The 22,129-nt window shown below is 46.0% G+C and overlaps 2 protein-coding genes across 2 annotated transcripts; one reads left to right on the forward strand and one right to left on the reverse strand.

Moving 5' to 3' along the window:
* The first annotated feature begins 1,305 nt into the window (after positions 1-1,305).
* chrnb2 (cholinergic receptor, nicotinic, beta 2) lies at positions 1,306-17,700 on the forward strand. Its single transcript, XM_084027462.1, has 6 exons — positions 1,306-1,603; positions 8,925-9,070; positions 10,167-10,211; positions 12,736-12,845; positions 14,348-15,473; positions 16,825-17,700. Exons 1-6 carry the CDS (start codon positions 1,543-1,545, stop codon positions 16,972-16,974), a joined length of 1,638 nt encoding a protein of 545 aa, XP_083883588.1. The 5' UTR covers positions 1,306-1,542; the 3' UTR covers positions 16,975-17,700.
* A 2,185-nt stretch (positions 17,701-19,885) lies between these two features.
* On the reverse strand, positions 19,886-21,631 carry s100t (S100 calcium binding protein T). Its single transcript, XM_084026860.1, has 3 exons — positions 21,523-21,631; positions 20,500-20,662; positions 19,886-20,414 (listed from the first exon to the last, which is right to left on the reverse strand). Exons 1-3 carry the CDS (start codon positions 21,615-21,617, stop codon positions 20,253-20,255), a joined length of 420 nt encoding a protein of 139 aa, XP_083882986.1. The 5' UTR covers positions 21,618-21,631; the 3' UTR covers positions 19,886-20,252.
* Between the last annotated feature and the right edge of the window lie 498 nt (positions 21,632-22,129).

Below are 22,129 nucleotides of genomic sequence, written 5' to 3' on the forward strand. Positions count from 1 at the left end.
GCACTCAGTGCAGAGGAGGAGCACTGTCAGGTCAGCTCATTCACTGCAGAGGAGAGGTAGAGAGGGAGGAAGGAAAGAACTGTACAGAGAGGAAGAGTGCATAAAGATAGCATGAGAAGAGGAAGACATTACTGTGGGAAAGTCTGCCTGCATGTGCATGCATATGAACGTGTGTGTGTGCTTATGCACTGTGTGTATTTATGCATGAGTGTGTGTGTGTGTGTGTGTGCCAGCTGCGCATGTGTATTCTTTGTGTATGCGTCTGAGATGAAAATAGACAAAATGAAGGAGAAACAGGTCGTTTCCTCCCGGAGCTTTCTGGTTTCTCTTAGTCACCACGGCAACCGCCTCCTCCCTCCATCCTGCACTCCTGTATAGTTTACTCTTCCCCCATCCATCCATCCATCCATCCAGCCATCCCTGCCTCCCACGCTCTTTTGACTCCTCCTGCGCCCCTCTTCATTTGCTGCAGTCCCTCCGCCCCTCATCATTCAAATCAGTCGTTAGTTTTATGTTATCATCAGGCACCCGACTCTCAGTGACCTATCGTAACCATGTTGCAATATCCAGCGTCTACCTGGCTACCCTTCCTACTCAACTCCTTCCCCCTGCCTGTCTGGGTCTGTCTTCCCTCCCCATCAGTCTGACTCCTGCGTGTTTGACTTTGTGAATGGTGATTTGCGGTCACTTCAGTGGACATTGAACAAAAGACAAGTGACAGGAAGGGAAAAGTAGAGAGGAGGTCACAGATAGGCTCAGGTAGTCCTGTGTGTCAGATATACACAGAAAAAGAGAGACTCACACCTCAACATCTATAATATTTATAATTATAAGTGTCCAAATTGTGCTTGTTTAAGTCTAAATTATTCAATATTTTATTATTTTCTCACCAAACTATTTTGTATGTAGACATAAATGGGTTGATCTAGATGTTCTCATACGTGTAGCCTACATTTCTTTACATCTGCTTGGGGGAGAATACATTTTAGAAATAAACTACCTCTGCTGCCACAAGTATTTGGCCTGCTGCTAATATTAAACCTAAAGCAGATAGAGAGGAGAGATGCCTTTAAGTTGGACAAGGTCACCATTGAGCAGGCTACCCCACACTGTTCGTGCCTAAGAGCACTGAATATTATATGCTGATGTGTGACTTTGTGCGGGGAAGACACTGGCATCGCGATCCGAGCTCTGAGGTATGCCACCACATCCCCCCCATCAGCCCCCCCCCCGATCTTCCGCCCCGCCCCCGCCTGCCTCCCTCCAGCGCGTCGCATCGCTGAACGGCGTTCAGCTCGGACAGACGGCACCGCACGACCCAGCGCAGAGCTCACCTGGCTCCGCCGAGGTGTTTCTATTCCCCCTCCCCCTTTCCGGGCGAAGAAGTGCGGACCGACGGAGAGCCCTCGCGTCACCATGCCAGGTGGAGAGTGAAGGGGCTCTGGGTCGTGAGGAGGAGGGCAGTAACACTGCGGGCGTGCTTGGGGTGGCCTCTCCATCGCGGTGAACACCTTTCGGGCTCGGAGCGCGCTCGGACGCACGATGATGGACGGCCGGCCGCCGCCGCTGCTGCTGCTGCTGGCTCTCCTCGCCATTGCGGGTGGTGAGTAACTTGTCCGTCTAACGGCTCCATCGACGCGCTTTTGTGTGCATCGTCACCTTTACAGGGCCAAAAGCACGGCGCGTCCGCGCATCCAGGGCTTCGGAGTGGGGTTGTGAGTGTGAAAACAAGCGGAACGGCTGGATGCCGACGAGAAACGGACTCTTCCGCTGCTGTGTCACCATCTTTTGCACAACAACAGCGAGCGCGACGGAATGATGTAGTGGAGAAATATTGCCCACTCCATATATCAGTGTAGAAAGAGATGCAATAGCCAACACCATTACCGGTTTACTACCTAAAAGAAACCATTTAATTCAGGGCATCTCGACGAAATATAGTGCGTTTAATGGCCTCACTTTTAAGTAACGCCATGTGATTATTATTGTATCACAATCATGTTTTATATTATTATTAATTTCACAAGTATGGACTAATTAGTTAGCTTACTGCTATATATATATTTGGGGGTAAATGCCACTTTTATAACCAGTAAAGTAGCATTTACACATTATAGAGACGTTTTAAAGCAGTTAAATGTACACAACAGACAGATACAGTCTCTGTGAATGAGGATATAAACATCGAAATATAAAAACCTTTATTGGCCATTGTGGAATCAACATTTACTCTAAATATAAGAGAGAGAGAGGGGGGGGGGGGGGGGAGAAATGATGTTCTCACCCACTAACCCCCTCCTCTCTTTCTCTCATTAACACTGAGGTCTTGCATTGAGTGGGCAGGTTAATGAGAGACACGTTGGGCTCAGACAACTTCTACATCCTGTCATCAAAGGACAAATGATGTGTCGCTCAGCTGTGCAGGAAAAGCCTTCTGGCTGCTTTCAGTCTGCTGAACGCTCTTTTTGTCTTCATGGAGGACGTGTGCCGAGTGGACCGCTCCTATTTACAACACCACTGTTACAGCACGTTTGGAGCAAACCACGTATGTGTTAAGCGTAAAGCCACGAGGGTTTCACAAGGGACATATTTTACCTCCATAAGTTGGCTCTAATTTGGTGTTAATTCTTGCTCAGTGAGGGTTTCACCCGAAGCAGAGCGGAAAACACGTCAGCTGATTGGTTGAATTACAGCCGCCTTAATATTTTCAGCCAATCCATAGAAGTGACAGGGCAGAGGTCAGCTTAGTGCCTCCAAGCAAAAAGACTGTTTGTCACTGGCTGTGTAGCAGCACACATAACCACACACACACCCTCTAACACACACACTAACACACCTCCATCCACACACACACGCCTGGCCATCTGCCTTGCATTGACTAACTGCTCATCACCCATGGCGACAACATGCTCCTGCTTTCTCTGGCACACACTCAAGCTGTTTTTGACAGACACAGACACACAGACACACACACACACACACACCTAAAGAGAGCTTTACGCTACGCAGTTCATCACAATACATCGAGGGAAACTATCACACAGACAGTATACAGTAAAAAATTACTTTCACCTTCATCGACCTGCCATTTATAAGTTCAAGCATGAGCTCCACACACACAGACACACACACACACACACACACACACACACACACACACACACACACACACATTTTAAAGCTCTTAATCGATTAGTAGTACTACAATGCAAATGAAACAAACTACAATATGGTAATAAATAAAACTAATAGAAAGCTCCAAATAATAGAACTAACAGAATGTGATACAGATACTTGTTTATGAAGCCGCGGCATAATATATTCAGTTGCCCCCCAGAGCGCTCAGTTCTTCTGGTTGATCATTCCCTGATTTCAAACAAGAAATCTAGAAAAAGCTACCAACATGAGATATCACTTTAAGGAGCATCAGAAGCAGTGGAATACTAATGAGTCATCTCCCCTTAAGGCAGAAAATCTGATTAGCATCATCCTCAGAGACTGCAAACTCAATCCACACGCAAACACGCGTTTGAAGAAACGAACACATGGTCGCACACCTGGGCATAAGCACATTTGAAAACATTTCCCTTCAAACCACATAATTGTAAAACACGTACTTAGCAAAGACAACATGCGACTTAGTTATATCCTTAGGCATTTGCTCACATCGGTGGTTGTGGAATTAGAGGGAGAAATATCAAAACACTTCAGATGTATACAACCACTTCTAACCTTATACTTCAACGCACACTGTCTCACATTCAGAGGCTGCACAAGGACACTCAAGGACATTTCCCCACCTGTCTCAGACGCTGCCGCGAGGATGTGGCCGTCCTGCTGTGTGAGGAGGATGTCTCTTGTCATTTCCCCTGCAGGCCATGCATAATAAACAGGTCTGTGGTGCTGCGTTGACCTGATGCAGGGGGTTACTGGATATGCAGTGCAGTGTGCGACAGTCTCATTACCCAAGGACGCCAAGTGTGTCTGGATCATTTTTTGCGGTGACGCGTCTATCAGCTGTCTATCTGAAAACAGATGTTTGACAGGCCGTCCCCTTTTACATGTGTGACTGCGTGAGTGTGTAAGCACGCGCCGTGGTCTTTGTCCTCTGCTTTATGAATGCACTTAGTGAATATCAACTAACCATTTCCTTGGCAGCGCTACAGTCTAGAAAGTTCTGCTCAGTCAGTTCAGCCTGTCATCACTTTTCTGCTGCACTCTTCCAGCCCGCTGATCTATGCAGCGCCTCAACCTGCACATTACAACAGCCCTCCCATTCTCTCTCTCTGCCTCTCTCTCTGTCACTTTTTGTCTTTGTCTCGCTCTCTCATTTCCTCCATCTCCATCTCTTTGGACCGAGTCCCGACACACAGACACACAGCAGCAACAGGATCAGATCTGCAGATAGGAGCTGCATCTGTGATAAGACACGCAGCAGTCACACAACAGAGGCCTGTATGTGAGAATGTGTGTGATCCCGTGAGTAAAAATGGTGTGCTCTCATGTGTGATTTGTAGAAGACTGTGTGTGTGTGTGTGTGTGTGGAGTAGTAGTAGCAGCAGTGTGTGGCCCTGGAGATTAGAGGGAAGCAGAAGGAGAGCACAGAGGTTTAATAAAAACTTAAGCAGTGGAGAAGAGGAGGCAGATAAGAGACGTTTGGAAAGTTAAGAGTTTTAATTTGTGTATTTAAAAAAAGTAATAGGTTGACTTATTTTGAGGCAAGGTTGTGCTTATGTTGCTGATGTTGTATGACTGTGTGTATAGAAGTGCATTCGAGATAACTCGAACACAAACAAGCTTTTTGTTGGGATTTTAAACGGGACTTCTGCATGATAAGACACAAGCTCAATGTGATCTCGATACAGCCAGTGAATGGAAACACCAACCAATCTGTTAATACTAATAACTTAATTGTTTCAGCTCTCCCATTTGTCTACATATCTTCTGTATTTGTGGCATCCGGCTTATCCGCTTTCATCTTTTGTCTCTGGTGAATTTAATGAGTTTAATAATATCCTGTTCATTTGTGTGCTCTTTTTAACGATTTCATTTCTGCAAATATAACATTACATGTGATTTGATATCAGGGCTTTGTGATGAAGTCTATATCCATATTAGCATTACGGTGTTCTTCTTGAGTAGAGAAGGGAAGTAGGTGCATACCCAAAGTTTGTTAGTGGCCTTGTTTCAATCAGAAATAAAAAGTACAAACTCAACTAGTTTCTCTTTTCTGGAGTGAAGATTTGGCGACAATAAAGTTCCTTCCGTCCTCAGTGAGATATCCACAGTGGGATGGCTTTGTTTTTGAAGTGCTTTGATATTGCGGCTGGATGGAGGATCAATATTAATATCTCAGTTCTATGGGCACCGCTGTGCCAATTGGGTGTTACTACTAGATCAATGGATCCCTCCATTATTGATTTAAGAATATTTCAGCAGGTCCCAGTTGCAGCCAAAAAGCCTCTTTGGCAGAGCGCAGAGCAGAGAGCGACCCTTCTGTCTCTCCAACCTTTTCTCATTTGAGTGAGCTGTATAAATAGAGATCATCACTGTAATAGTCTTTGCGGGGTAATTCAATTTAGCTCTCGCTTCGCCCTCATTTTCTCCACATTTGTCTTTACAGCGCGTGTGGACTCTGGCCTCTAATGGCTTTGTAAACTGCAAACAACGCTGTAAAATTTGACGGTTGACGATTTTATATGATCAAACAACTTACTGCATAGAGCGGGTTTTAAAAAAAAACCTGAGTAATGCTACACACTTTGTGAGGTTGATCAGTGGCTGTTTGAAAGAAGGAGAGAGAGACGGAAGCAATGCGAAGCATCGAACACTGAACTGTGTCGCTGAGGTGTGTTTGCCTGGTGGTCTGTAACTTCCCTCGCTCTGTGGTCTAATGGGGAGTCCTGCTGAAATATTCATTGTGTCACATTAAGTTTGCAATATTTGAACTGGAAAACAACCAGAATACAACCTGAGCTACCAGCAACGTTACCCAGCTGGGCCTTTAGCATGACGCCGCGTCGTATGAGGAGATGCAGAAAGAAAGATCAGTCTTTGTTTAGAAGCATTAGTAAGTGCTGAGGATTTTTTTTGTTTTTTTTGCAGTGGTCAGACTGGAGTGTGTAGATATTTATATCAGGCTTGTCTTCGAGATCGGAGCTAACCAGAAAAGCTCTCCGTTTGGGTCCCTAATTTGTTTCGGGTCGTAAAATATTAGTCCAGACTTTTATCCATGCATGTAAATATTGTAGTAAAAATAAGCCGAAAATACGAAGACTCAGAGAGTGGATATGTAAGCCAATAGAGAAAATCTGTATTTAGATTTGCATGGAACGCATACGCCAGAACCTTTTAATTCTACATGCAGGAGTTGATGTGGAAGTGTGTCCTTCTGATGTTTCGTGTAGGGCTGAAAACAGACTAATCAAAAAGGTTCCTTGGTCTCCATTTTTAAGAGATGAAATCTATTCTATATATACAAGAGACAGAAAACAAAGTTTGGCATCCAATAAACAGAATGAATAAACAGTTTGGGGGGGGTTCACTGGCTATAAGGTTTGGGGAAGGTTCTGAGGTCAGTTTGGTGAGCGTTGGAGCAAAGATCATGGATCATTCTTTTTTTCCCCAAATATTTAAGTGCAGATGCTTTAAGATGCTTAAAATAATGTAAGAAATAAAGCAATAATAATCCTCTGTTTACAAAGAAAAACAACCTTTTGACAATTTAGCCAAACTCTTAACGTGTCATCTAGTTAGTCTGAGCATGAAACTACCATTTGCATTATGAGTATGGCTGATGGAAGTGTAGGCCTTTACTGCTTCATCATTGTTTAAGTGAACTCGAGCTTTCTCTCTCATCCGGCAGTGTTATTGCCTTGGGCTTCTGGGAATAATATGCATTACTCATATAGTGGAGGCACAGACAGTAGTGTTTATTTCCCTCATGAATATGTGCACACACAAAGAAACACACACATGCAACACACAAAGAAAAAAAACCCGGCGCCAATGCACGATAAACAACCAGAATGCTACACATGCTGACAGGATGTGTATTGATGATGGTGAATTAGTGAGAGAAGGAGTAATAAATGGACATGGCTGTCAGCAGCGGAGGAGATGGAGATAACAGGAAGGATGAGAACGAGGGAGACAGTCGGGGAGAGGAGAGCAAACACGGGCCGGCTCGGCTGATGGAGAGACTGAGAAAGTGTAAAAGAAAATGAGACGGGATGCAGGAAGAAGCAGGAGATTAAAAATAGGGGGTAGCAAGGAATTGCGTGTTTATTTTACGGGGCATGAATAGCGGCCTCATTGATCCAGAGACAGAGGCTATCATTCCTGCTCAGTGAACACAGCAGTGCTACAGGGCAGGGGGGGGGGGGGGGGGGGGGGGGGGGGGGGGGGGGGAGGACGGAGGAGCTCAGAAGCACATTCAGATGGAAATATGAAAAACAGGGAAATAACATTAATTGAGTATGAATGGTGTGTTTATAGCTTTTAATATTACATTTTTAGTTTCCTTTTTCCATACATTTACTTCTCTAATGCAATTAATCCATTTTTTTATCTCAAGAATACCTGTTCTTATTGATCGCATTTCCCTTCATATAGAAAGTGTTTTCCCCTCTTTGTTGCTTGCAGTCATAGAGCTGCAACTAAGCATTATTTTCAGTATTGATTAATCAGGTGATTCATCTTTTTATTAATCGAAGAATCATTGGTCATGAGTCATTTGGCCTATGAAATGTATTACATTAACAGTTATATAAACCAGAAGAGCTTGATAATCTTGATGACATACTTCATGTTGACCGACTTATTCATTAATTGACTACATATTTTTGGTCCAGCAATTATTCATTCGGTACATTTCTTGTTCGTTTTGTGCAGTAATGATGTATTTAAAAGAGGGGAGAGAAGGTCAAGGATCTGTTTGGGTCTTTGGATTTTATTGTATATTATTTAGATTGTTCTCTTTTCCCATTTACATCATCTTTTTAGTGTCCGTGTTCATCTTTGTTTTGTGTTTAGGCCTCTCTTGAAAATGAAATGTTTCGTCTCGTTGAACTTCGAGACTTCCTACATTTTGTAAGTCAAACGTAACTGTGTGTTCATTTTATCCCATCACATGTTACATGTTTGGCACTGAGTGGACAGCCTGTGTTTATGTTCAGGGCGAACGTGCGAGGGAATTGCAAAGAGGGAAACGACGCAGCATAGGAGCGAGCAGATGCCAGAGAGGCAGGGAGCGAGGAGCGGGGGAGAGAGGAAGGAAGGAAGGAAGAGGGGCATGACAGTTGTTTTTCTCCGTGCATCGTATCTCTCAGTGAAACACCTCCCCTCCTGTGTGAGCTGTTGTGACAGCTCTGCCCAAACTCCATCGCTCACACAGAAACGACTCCGTTCTGCTGCAGAGGGAGGGATGGCAGACAGGATGGAGAGAGAGTGGGGGGGGGGGAGAGGGGAAGGGAAGTGAGAAATGGAGTGAAAATAACCCAAAGCTACCAAAGACTGGCAGTTTGGGAGAAGTGCAACACAGCAGAGGAGAACAGATTGAGACGGAGGGAGCGATGGAGACAGAAAGGACGGCGATAGAGACATCCGGACGGGTTGACTCATTCTGATGATGTCAGATCTGGTGAGAAGTGTGTATCGAGCTGTGCCGACGTGCTCCAGCTGGCAGTGATGAGTAACGCCGTGGTTCAGAAGGTTTGCCTTCTCGATACACACAGATGGCAGGAGCACAAGAAAACACAGAAACTCAACAGCACCACTGATTTTCCTGCTCTTGTGTGACGGGACTTAATATCACAGAATGACACGGGTTATATTTTAAGAAGCACAGAGGAAGAAACAGATGTTTGCCTGGCGATAGCTGCAGCTTTTGATGATGTGATGTTGATGATGCGTTCCCATTGCAGGTGGCCTCGGGGCCGACACAGAGGAGCGGTTGGTGGAGCATCTCTTAAACCCCGCCCACTACAACAAACTGATCCGCCCTGCGACGAATGGCTCCGAGCTGGTTACCGTGCAGCTGATGGTGTCGTTGGCCCAGCTCATCAGCGTGGTGAGTGTGCACACGTCTGTGATTCAATCTGTGTGCACCACTAACAGCATGACAAACGTATATGACACTCATCATTTGAGACTCCAAAAGAAGGTATTCATCACACGTAGGAGGTATTGGTGAAGTGCAGAAGCTGCACTAATGCTGACTACCGCAGTACCTTCCGATTTCATTAGTGAAAAAAAATAATTTGTATTCATGGCTCGGGGTTAAAGCTAAAAAAGGAGTTGGCTAATGATGGAAATCCCAGGAAATCTCAGGTCAGTAATAATCATTTAGCTCTTGGCTCAAGGCCTCATCACTCTACAGAGTTTCACTGAAATCTATTTAGAGCTTATACAGAATATTTCCTTAAAGACAGACAAAAAAACAGCCGTTAAAGAAGCATTAACATCTTAAGTTAAAGTGGCAATGCCACAATTTAAATACTCTCTTACGTAAAAGCCCTGCATTCAACTTTTTACAAAAGTAAGGAAACTTTATCTAAAAATGCACCTGAGGTAAGTCCTGTTACATTATTATGAATTTTATTATTATTGTTAATGCAGTAACAAGTAAGCTGCAATCAAAAGTACAATACCCTTCTGAACTGCAGTGGAGTAAAAGTATAAAGTAGCGGACAAATTTAAATAAATAAAGTATTCGAGTAAAGTAGAAATTGTACACAGTATGTACAACACTTGAGTAAATGTACTCTCCATCACTGCAAACAAGCTGAAGAATAAAAACAGCTGTAGTATATCTTTGTGTAACTTAAAGAGCCGATCCACTGGTTTTAAATATAAAGACATACTTATTATATTTACTCGTCTTCGGGGTTCTTTCAGATTGGGCCTTTTTTTTCTAGAAACTTTATAAACTGGGGGTGTGGAGTTTGAAATACATGGACATTTACCGAGCAATGAAAGACACCATCCAGCTGCATGAGGCAAGCTGGACTCAACCTATAGGGATTCAAAATCAGGATCTTTCGTCTTTGCTGAATCAATTTTACGCCATTTTTAGAAATGTCTGTTAGCAACGTCCTTTTGGAAGCGCTTCGGTACCCCGTTGATCATAGATTGTAATATACAAGACATATCTTCTTTTTCTGCAGCACGAACGAGAGCAGGTGATGACCACCAACGTCTGGCTAACACAGGTGAGACTCCACACTCTCCTCCTCATCTTACCATCCTAACACAGTATACATTCTGCCACACGGACAAAAAACTAATTAAGACGGAAAGATTATTAAAAATTATGCGCAAACAATGAATTAAATTATTTGATTTGGGATTGTTTTTACCTTTGATTTCACAGCTGCACTGCCAGGTCAGTGGAAGCTCATCACTCACCACATTTGGATGGTAAATGTGGACACTGAATAATGCTCGCTCTAAAATAGACTACGGTATGCATGATTGAGATTATATAATCCTGGATCACACCAGGAGAACGTAGCATCCACTGTGTTCTATATGTCTCACTGGTTGTGGCTGTTCAGAGTGTGATCCTGCCTCCACTCATGTGGAGCAGCAGCCCTGAGATCTGACGGCAGCATCAGACGGTGAGAGAGACATCAAACAACGCACGGCCCAAAATCTGACAGGAGAAATATGAGAAGCGAGTTGAAATTTACGAGCAGGAAACGCACACAGATTTTGTTTTTACAACCAAATCACAGATAACCAACCATACCAAAAAGCAAAACTGAACCCCTCTTTGTCCCCCCTTTAAGTCTTTGTGGCTTTGGATGAAACCTAACATTACCTCACCCTGTGAATAATGTGACCCCGACTGAGCTGCGAGCCGCTTCTACATGGCTGGCTCTTTGCACGCTTACAGCTGAGGTCTGTAACATGTACACGTGCTAGGTATACAAATGCAGTCACCCTCGTCAACATCGACATAGGTGCTTGCTTTTGAGAGCAGGTGTCAGAACAAATTACACGGCCGTATGTTTAAATTTGGACGTTCACTTAGATCTATATGAAGCCTCTCTCTGAACAATGTCACCGTCATGGATGCTTGCTTAAATTGCTCAGAGCTCCATGCATTTTTCTGTCTCAGGTTCACCACACACACACACAAACCTGACCTGAGTGAGTTAGGATTTATGACATGTAACGGAGCGTAGAACGGCCATCAGAGCACTATGGATCCCGTGCTATTGGAAAGCAGAGGAGCCAAGGACAGCTGTCCTGAGCCAAGACAAACTGTAATGACCATAATGCATCACAGTTACTGCAGATGACCTAGCATGCGATTTACAGCTCCAACATGGCCATAACATAGCAGAGCCAGACAGAAGAGCTGTTCTTCGCTGAGGTGAGACAATTCAACCTGGCAATGGCAATGACTGAGACAGAGCAAGATAACGCTGTCTTTAAAAAATAAAAGGTTGCACAGAGGACGTGGTGACGTTTTGCTGACGCACACACTACTGCAGGATTAGAATATTGTACTGCTACAAAATAGAAGATGTTAAATGTTAAAAACACCAGCAGCAAGACCCCTGTGTAACCGACAGAGGGCGCTCTGCAATCCGTCCATATAACTTATTAATACATGTACAAATATACAACAGCTTAGACAGAGACAAAAATCAGATAAATAAACAAAGCAGCAAATAAAACGAGATGTGGACACAAATAATACAAACTCAACACACATATCATTGTACAGATTGTACTACGCACCCGAGCAGCCACGTTGCTAGGCAACGAAAAGGTTGCTTCTATTTTACGTTCAGCGGTGTGTTGTTGTCATTTCATATCTATGGTTGTTGTCCTCACCTGACTGAACGGCACCGCGGAGTCCTCCACAACCTGCTGCAGGTCCAGCTGCTCCGGGTCCAGCTCCGCTACTCGTTTCTCATAAGACAACGAGTCCACTGCTCTTAGCATGTAGCGTTAGCATGCTAGCCGCCAGACTCGGCCTGCCCCCTACTGTGCAGGACACGAACCTCGCTGGCGTGTCACTCAGCCAGGTGCTGCATTCATTCAGTCATTAGTTAGGATGTATGCAGACTAAGGTGAGGTGACGCTAATTATAACCTCCCGTCATAGGCCGCTGTAAGCACGTCATAGGCCGCTGTAAGCACATTCAACATGCTGTGAGCATGTTGAATGTGCTTACAGCGGCCCTCGGCGGCCCGTGAACGCAAACATTTATACGGTTTCATTTCCGGAAAGTCACCTCTCTGGACGTGGAGCTCCGCCCTCTTGTGGTCGCAGACACACCTGCAGCTTCTTCTCTGCTGTAGCCTACCTGCAGTCTACCTGGACTATTACATGTGATTTTTGTTTTTAAACCGTTAGTGTGAAACGTACTGAAATACTATACTTGTGATATATAGTAAAAAAAGTAGGAGTTCACAAAACGACTTCCATCATGCTGATTGGTTCGTGGCTGGGTGGGATTGAAATAATGTTCAGGGTTTGACATGAGCACTATAATCTGTGTTTATGGTTTATAGTTAGTGATGTAAGAGTAGAGGGCCACACAGCACAGGATGTTCCCCAGGCTTCTGATGTGTCATGTTGACCACTGCATGACCGACTGACTGACGGACGGACGGACAGACAGACCCTTCTCCTCTATGCTCCTCTCAAAGCATCTTCTCTCTGCTGTGTGTTGTGTGCACAAGTGATTAAGCATTTCATTTTTTTATTGGCCCTCAGGAGTGGCAGGACTATCGTCTGACTTGGGTCCCTGAGGAGTTTGATGGGATGTTGAAGGTCAGGCTGCCCTCAAAACACATCTGGCTGCCTGACGTGGTGCTCTACAACAAGTGAGTCACTCGCTCGCCCTCCCTCCCTCAGTTCTGAATATGCACTCAGACTCGTGGAAGCATGCACACCCAACACAGAGCTCAACACAATTCACATATGGAGCTCCTGATGTTTTAAAGCTATACCTCTTTGCTGATTTGATCCGGCTGCCGCCATGTACAGTAAGTCACCTTGGAAAAGCACATTAGTTAAATGCCAGAGGTTTCACAGTGCAATACATGCAAGCCTGCCACACATGACTGAATATGTCCACTGTAATCTGCTCATATCACTCATGCTACATGACTATACAGTCCCTCCAAGTCTCATGAGACACTTCAAAGATGGCGTCATCTGCACCACACACACAGATACTGTAGATGTACAGTAGAGGCATGCAGTTAACTGAAAATGAACACACGCACATATCCACGCTTTTCTCTTTTTTGGGTTGTTTTAAAAAAAGTTTTTGTTGTTTATTTATTTATTTGTGTGCCAAGATGCTTGATAAATAATGTGTTTTCATTTAAATTTGAATTGCCACCTTCACATGCAGGACCGATTTAGGAAGACAGAAACTCTCCACCTAGTTTTAAGTTGGTCACGGCGATACAGGTCAAATCAACCATATGGCGAATTCATGCAAAATCACACGTGTAAAATTTTGTGTTCAATGCAATTAACTGTAATACATTACAGAACACGTGTGAAACAGAAACTCACTTTTTTCATTGCAACCAGCTTGCATGTCTGAGCGAGGTGCAGACCACTTGCCTCGATGAAATGGAAACCGAGTGTCAGCCTCCAGTATGTAAATCAGCTCATCGGAGTACAGTGATCTGTCTGGCCTTCTCCTCTTTCCTTCTTACTTTACTAAAGATTAAAAGATCCCGGGCACTTTCAATAAAATGATCCTGCTAATCTCACAAACCCCAGGTCGACACGCGGCCCTCCCACTGCCAGTCACCTAAACAGCAGGATTAGCTCTGGAAACAGCCGTAATAGAGCCGCTCATTTGGTCTCAATTAGGTTTTGTAACTGAATTTGCAGGAAAGTCGATGTTCCTGAAAGTGCTCTTTGGCAGGTGGGTCATTTGTGTAATCAGTCAAAAATGATGGATTATCCTTTTACATGATGTCACACCTCACAGCACTAGCCATCATTAATTAGATCTCCTGTCAAATGTTTGGATTAAATGGAAATTCAATCTACAGCTTGAATTTTGTCAGCTGACTTGTGACTTAAGAGTGTGATTCGAGCTCTTTAACTCGACCTGACCTGCGAGTCGTGTTTCCTGTCCAGACGTGTGTTTCCTGCGTTTGTAGAAATAAGTGTGTGTGACCCCGTCGCCCTCAGACACCTCAAAGTGTGTGTGGGTCCAACACATGACGCTTAACGAGGTGTTCCACTGACCATGAGAGGCAACATGGCCTCTCATTATACTATTTTTAATTACATCACTCAAAGGCTTCTGTTGATGACTCACTGCTTTTGTTCTCGTCTCCCCCTTCATCCGTCTCAGTGCTGACGGCGTGTACGAGGTGTCCTTCTACTCTAACGCGGTGGTCTCCTATGATGGCAGCATCTTCTGGTTGCCCCCGGCCATCTACAAGTCAGCCTGTAAGATCGAGGTCAAGCACTTCCCCTTTGACCAGCAGAACTGCACGCTGCGCTTCCGCTCCTGGACCTATGACCGCACCGAGATCGATCTGGTTCTCCGCGCTGACGTGGCCAGCATGGATGACTTCACGCCCAGCGGGGAGTGGGACATCATCGCCCTGCCGGGCAGACGGAACGAGAACCCGGGCGACCCCACCTACGTGGACATCACGTATGACTTCATCATTCGCAGGAAGCCTCTGTTTTACACCATCAACCTCATCATCCCGTGTGTGCTCATCACCTCGCTGGCCATCCTGGTCTTCTACCTGCCCTCGGACTGCGGCGAGAAGATGACGCTCTGCATCTCCGTGCTGCTGGCTCTCACTGTCTTCCTGCTGCTGATCTCCAAGATCGTACCCCCCACCTCACTGGACGTCCCTCTCGTGGGGAAGTACCTGATGTTCACCATGGTCCTGGTCACTTTCTCTATTGTCACCAGTGTGTGCGTGCTCAACGTGCACCACCGCTCGCCCACCACACACACCATGCCCCCTTGGGTGAAACTGGTGTTCCTCAACAAGCTTCCTGCCTTGCTCTTCATGCGCCAGCCCAGAAACAGCTGCGAGCGCCAGCGGCTGCGTCAGAGAAGGAGGGCCCAGGAGCAGAAGGAGGGTGGGCGCAGCGGGGAGGCCGGGGCCTTGATGGTGGGGCTCGGGCTGGGCAGCGCTGGCGGGAGCGGAGGGGGAACCTCCACGGGGGTCTTCAGCAAGGAGGACAATGACCCTTGTACCTGCTACGTGAACCGGGCGTCTGTTAAACAGTTCGGAGGGGATCTGGGAGGAGCAGGGGGATCCATGGATGGTCTGAACAGGGTCAGGGAGGGCCGGGAAGGGGGCTCTGGAAACCTGCCACGGGGGAAGCAAGCAGCAGGAGGTCCTGCTCTGACTCAGGCCCTGCTGGCTCAAGCCTGTCCAGGCTTTGAGGAGGCTGTGGAAGGAGTACGCTTCATCGCCAACCACATGAAGAGTGAGGATGATGATCAGAGCGTGAGTATTATATTCATTGTGTGTTACCATTCACACCATTACAGCAATGATCAGTGTTAATGTATTTATTGTCTCATATTAATTTTCTTTCTTCAACAAATAGCATGAATAACACAGATAGTTAGAAATGACAAATAATAGCAACTGAGTAGTAATCTTTGATTCAAGTTTTAATTATTTAAAGCTGCTGTAATGGATATCTCAAAAATGCTTATTGACCCTGTAACCTAAACAACACACACAGTTAGCCAAAGAGGTTTGGTGGAAACCTAAACAGAGCTGAGAGGAAATGTTGGGCTCACATTCGTTCGGTAGCCAGAGACACAAATGCCGATGCTGCCACAAACACCTGTTAGTTAACACATTCATTAAATCCACTTTATAACGTGATAATCTCAGTGATTGTTTATAGCTTTTTGCTTTGCGCCGAAGTGATCAAAATAACCCCCAAAATACAGCAATGTAGGCTTGAATAGCTTAAATTATTATTAGTTAACTAAATTATTTTCGTTAAACACAAAATGAGGCAATAAATCCTTCATGCCATTTACTGCTCTGCTTCTTGCCAACACACACTTCAATAGCAGTATATCTGTGCTTAACTGAAATATGTATACCAGCCTGCCGACGTGTTGCTTGGGCTCGTCTCCATCTTAAAATAAATCATTGTCTCATAGCATTAAAAGCGTCTTATTTTTGTGCGCGTGTTTCTAACCTTAACATGCAGCATGAGCTGCACAGGCTCTGCCATTTGAAACGCATGGGGGACTACACCAGAGCGTAAGTAGAGGAGACAGATCTGGTGACGCAATCATAGCTCTCTGAATATTCAACACAGACATGTAATTATAGCAGCGGCGTGAAGTGTGCACAGAGACGATGTACGCCTGGAGAAGCGCTGGAACAGAGGAACCCAGACGGCGTCAGAGGGGGGGCAGATTTTATCCCTTTTCCTCATATTCAGAGACCAGCCTTCTCTCTCAGAATGAAAGAAAGGGTTAGACACACAACCCTCTGTCATCATGTCCATAATAGACATAGTTCCCGTCCTGTTGCCATGCTGACCGCTCCCTGGCACAGTGCATGCCCTCCCCCGAGTCATCATCACAGGGGTTACGGTGTCAGCACATCCCTCCGTCTCCCCGCTCCACAGCTCTCTCTCGGCTCTCACGTCCTTCTCCTCCTCCTTGACCCTCATCAGAGCGGTGTGGCGCAGCGTGTCCCCGCTCACATTAACCCCTCACCTCCATTAAACCTCTGCATACGGGAAGGCAGGCAGGGGAGTAGTTAGAAGGAGCATGAGAGTCTCCTCACCCCGTCTTAAACCCCTTTCTCTCCTCCCCATCCACAGGTGAGCGAGGACTGGAAGTACGTCGCCATGGTGATCGACCGCCTCTTCCTGTGGATCTTTGTGTTTGTGTGCGTCTTCGGCACGTTGGGCATGTTCATGCAGCCGCTTTTCCAGAATTACACAGTCAAGACCATCAGCCCGCCAGGCTGACCGTTCCCAGGCCGAGAACACGCTGACCTGACAGCCCCACCCCCTCCCCGACCAATCAGCACAGCAGGACAAGGGCCTGGAGGTGGGGGTGGGGGGTCTGGGTTTTATTGTGTCTATTGAACTGGAAACCAGAACTGGAAGTGAACGGCAATCAGGCCCATTACCTTTATAGTAACGTTTTTGCAACGAACAACTGTTTTCCTTGAATAAAGAAAAAGGAAAACACCGTCATAATCCTACCTGCAGTTTTTTGTCCAGATGTTTAATGGACTGACCTCCCGTTTCTGGTGGAAAGGTCGCTCCCTGCTCCCCTCTTCAGCCAGTCAGGGAGCCAGGATGCTCCGATTTACTCCCCGTCGAACCTTCCGCCAGCTTCTCGACATTTCTTCTCGACGCTGACCGCTTAATTGACACGCGACATGCCCGCCTTCAACTATGACATCACTTATTCTCAATTTTGACTGATATCAGAGGGAGCTTATCAAAAAAGGGAAGGGAGGTTCATATCGACGTTTGTATACATTGATTTGATTTTTTCAGAAATCCACGTCAGTAAACGGATTCAGTATATTTTAACATAGCCTAGCAGCGTACCACAGTATAGCATTAGGAATATATTATTACAATTTCTCTATGTGTTGCTCATGCAAGGGTCCGTTGCTGGTAGAGAGGCTACGCCGTGTTGTATGATTGTATAGATTAAACAAGAATGTGATATAAACTCTACTACGCAGCCTAGAAAGAACATGGTTGCATTACCCGGTAGAGGGATGAAGTATATCCCTGTATAGATGCATGGACAAGCGAGTTGTGCACGTTAGCGGCTGGCCAGCAGCCGCCTGCTGTGCCAGAGTGCACAGCTGCAGTGAGACGAGCTCCAGAGAACCGAGGAATCGGAGCCAGGACAGTGGAACATGCTTTTCCTCAGCTGGATCTAGAGCTCGGTGGAGGTGGAGCAGAGGTGGAGCAGAGGTCAGTGTTCGAAAAAAGTAACATGTAAATCGAATTGTATTGATGCAAGGGAAGGGAATTCTACCCATTGAATTAAGCTATTAACGTGTATTAATATGTAATTTCATATTTCAGTATGTAATGTTCAGAGCATACATGTATGCGTGTGTGTGTATGTACATGTTTGCTAGCCCCACACCCCGATGCATAATCACATCTGTCAGATACGATGTTCAGAAGAGCATTCTCTCTGTGTGTGTGTGTGTGTGTGTGTGTGTGTGTGTGTCCCTCCCTTCCTTTAATCTCTGGCCACCTCTCTCTAGTTCTCTCTCCTCCGGTCTTCCACAGACAAACACATTTCTGACGTAGTCCAGTTAGAATAACGATTACCTACATTCTCTAAACACCCATCCATTACAGCACGTTCCCTTTTTCATCATGGACTTGCTGATCTGCATATTTCCACAATCTTCTGAGGTTCCCTGATAACCAAGCGAGAAGCAAAAGACCTTTTCAGAAATGCAGGGAGTGTGTGTGTGTGTGTGTGTGTGTGTGTGTGTGTGTGTGTGTGTGTGTGTGTGTGTGTGTGTGTGTGTGTGTGTGTGGAGAAGGGTTGGGGGGGGTTGGGGGTCATTTTCAATAAACAAGAGAGAAATGAAAAGCGGGCCAATGCTGAAGCAGTCACACCAGGCAATAAGTTACAGATGCAAAACTAATAAGCAGAAATGAAAAGACAGGTAACAGTGCAAATATCTTTGACTTTATAATGATGTGGCGTACTGAAAGGAAAAGAAAAAAACAGGATAATCTGACCACGGCAAGCACAATCCGGATAGTGAGGAGGAATAAAGGCAGAGACAAAGACTGTTAGAGCTGTTACTCCGTAGGAAAGCCACCACGATCTCTGAAAAAACTCTAATCCTCAGTCACTGTCACACGCTGGGACTTGTTTCTACGGTCATGTGGCCAAGTGTTCAGGTCTGGACTGGGAGCCGTATCTCCCCCTCTCTCTTCCTGTCTCTAGAGGACGGGATCACCCATGGGGATCCCCAGCAAGTGTGAAAAGCCTGTCAGAGACCTGTGAAAACTGTAGCCTGCACGGCTCCACACGGACTTAGTGCGGCCGTCCACTTTTTCTCTCTCTTTGACCTTTCCACTCTCCTTCCTTTCTGCTCACTTCCTCATCATGCTTTCTCCCCCATCTCTCACCCTTCTCCTTCCTGACTCTCAAATCTGCTCCTGTGCACACCTTAACCAGTCCAATAAAGGTTGTAGGTTCAGATTCATCAGAGTATGTGTCTGTGTGGCATGTTTTTTACCCTCACACACACACACACACACACACACACACACACACACACACACACACACACACACACACACACACACACACACACAACCTATAGTCTGTAAATTACAGTATTAGCCAAGTTTCCCATTAATCTTTCATCACAGGATGGAATGAAAGAAAGAAACGTTTCCTGTCTTTCTAATGTTGAGGCTGGTAACACACACACACACACACACACACACACACACACACACACTGCAGTGCTTTTTTCGGAAGCAGCTCTTTTAAACAATCCCGGTGTGTAGGGCCCAGCCAAGGTCACATCATGTTCTCTTTTTTCTGTAAAAACAGGAATGTAGGTGCAGTGGCTACCTGCTCAGTGCTCATGTAATGAACAGAGGAAACTGTTGAAGACCTTGAATACTGTACATTTCATTAATGTAACATTTATGTCTCTCTGCCAGTGATATATGATCTCATCTCCAGCCCACGCCCATCCACTGCTGGGATAAAGTGCTGAACCAGCGTGGGCAAAGCAAACCAAAAGCAACGCAATCTTCGATAATATGAGCTTCCATTGGGGTCCACTTGCTGCCACCTGGTGGCCACCATGCGCTCGTACTCATCCTCTCTGCTGTAATAAAGAAGCACCAACATTGTATCGTTTGAGCGAAGGTCACATTTATTCTTTCCAGGGAGAAATTCCTTTTTGAATGAGTTATAAAATACATGAAGAGGAAAAAAGAAAGAGACATATTCACATTTTCAACAATGACAGGTGTTGAAACTGACTTTAAACTCTCCAGATTGTCACATTGCAATAAATACAGCTAGTAATGGATTGATTGGACGATGCACACGCAAATACACAAACACCCAACACACTATGACTATTAGACGTGTGTATTTGTGAATGTGACGTCCATGACACAATGTCCTTCTCTCCTGCCGTAGCGGTTTCCTCCCTGGGGGGGGGGGGGTGGGGGGGGGGGGGGGGGGGGGTTGCTGGGCACACATTTCGGTGCGGAGGCCGTGTTCACTTCTTCTCTGGCTTGTCGTTGTACTCCAGGAAGAAGTCGTTGCAGGCCACGGTCAGCGCCCCGACCAATATGATGAACTCTGTGAAATCCACCTCCCCGTCATTGTTGGAATCCAGGTCTCCCATGACCTTGTCCACGGCCTCCTTGTCCTGGGCGTTCTGCGTGCGTGAGGACAGGAAACAGAAATGTTAGGTTTAACACGCATGGAACTGTGCGTCTCCTCCCCCTGAAGCATCTGCTTACCCCCAGGTAGTTCCCCAGCTCCGAGGTGAGCATCTCTTTGAGCTCGGCCCTGCTCAGTGTGTATTTGTCGCCCTCATTCCCGGAGTACTTGTGGAAGGTCTGGATCATGAGCTGCATGGCGTTCTCCAGGGTGGAGGCGTTCTCCAGGTTGGGCAAAGACATTCTGCAGAAGGATTCAGAGGGAGGGTGAGAGGGAGAGAAAACGAGAGGGGAGCATGTCAGACAGTTACCCTGCAAAGAGCACGGAGGACAAACCTGCTGCCGATCAGTACGTGTTGAAGTCTCTTTCTCTCTTTTTTCTCTTAGACACAAACTGAATTATGCCATCGCTGAGAACTTTCTAGTGACAATAGAGTTATTTGGAAACTTCTCCCTCACTGTTTCCTCATCAGGAGAGTTTCCTCTCTGCCAGCCGTCCTGATAAGATTCTGCTACAGATAAAAAGGATCCTAAATCTGTTTGCTGCTTTGCACCGGCGAGAGGACCTCTGGGAGTCGGGGCACGGACAGCCGGACATGTGAGCCAGCTGATAAGAGTGAAACTCTAAGCTGGTAGAACAGCCAAACCAGCGGAGGAGATGTGACCAGGATGCAACCTGATCCGGCTCTTACGTGAGCTCCACCGGATGGCAGAGAACACCGGAGACAGGTGTAACTCTTTGCATTTCTAGGACCTACATCACCTCTGAACTGTGAGACTTCTCCTAACTGTCAATCACACCGTGCACCATTCTGTCCTCGGGGACACAATGCCGCAAATCCTCATGAATCAGCGGCATCAAATCTTATCTGAAAGACACATTTTTTGGCAGCTCTGTTGAAGATAAATTGGTTCCACATGTTATCACTGAGTAAACAGAAAGCCCTTCCTGTCTTTGTGGGTTTGCACAAGTAACTTTCAACAGGCAGTCCACCTACAGACAGCTCTGTGCACCGGCTGCACACCTCAAACCTAAAAAATAAAAAAGTCAAAGAAAAGGAGCGACCTGTGAGAAAAATACATGAAGTCGTCATCCTTTCTTACCTGAGCGGAGGGCGAGCGACGGCCTGGTCAGGTGCAGAGAGAGAAGGCAAGAGCGACTGATGAGGAGGACGAGAAGGACAACGACTTAAATACATCCCTCACTCACCCCTCCTCTCCCCCCTTCTCTGTTTACGCATCACACACCTGCTGTCCTCTTAGTGGACACATGAGAGATTCACCTGTCACCCCCCCCCCCCCCCCCCCACCCCCCTTTACAGGCAACATATCCACAAAAAACACACAACTGAAACTGTAACCGTGACAACATTAGGTAAATCTTTTTTAAAAAGCACTTATAATACGACCACCTACCGGCGGGATGAAAGTGTACATTTGAAGTTCTAGACATGATCTGCAACATTTCATACTCAGACGAAACTCAACAGCATTTCCCAGCATGCACAGCAAGTATTCTGCGACCGTGTTGTGCAATCATTCGGTGCTCCTGTCAAAGAAAGGAACAGGTTTAGAGGGAGTGCTACAATAAATACGGTACCAAAGAGCGAGATGAACAACTTGATAAGCCTTCAAATGTGCTTTCAAAGAGCGTTGGGGTATGTGTGGAGGGATGTTTAGTGGAGGAGAAGGGAAGGGGGAGGTCATGCCT

This window comes from Eutrigla gurnardus (genome assembly GCF_963514095.1).
Source record: "Eutrigla gurnardus genome assembly, chromosome: 14".
Taxonomy (NCBI): Eukaryota; Metazoa; Chordata; class Actinopteri; order Perciformes; family Triglidae; genus Eutrigla; species Eutrigla gurnardus.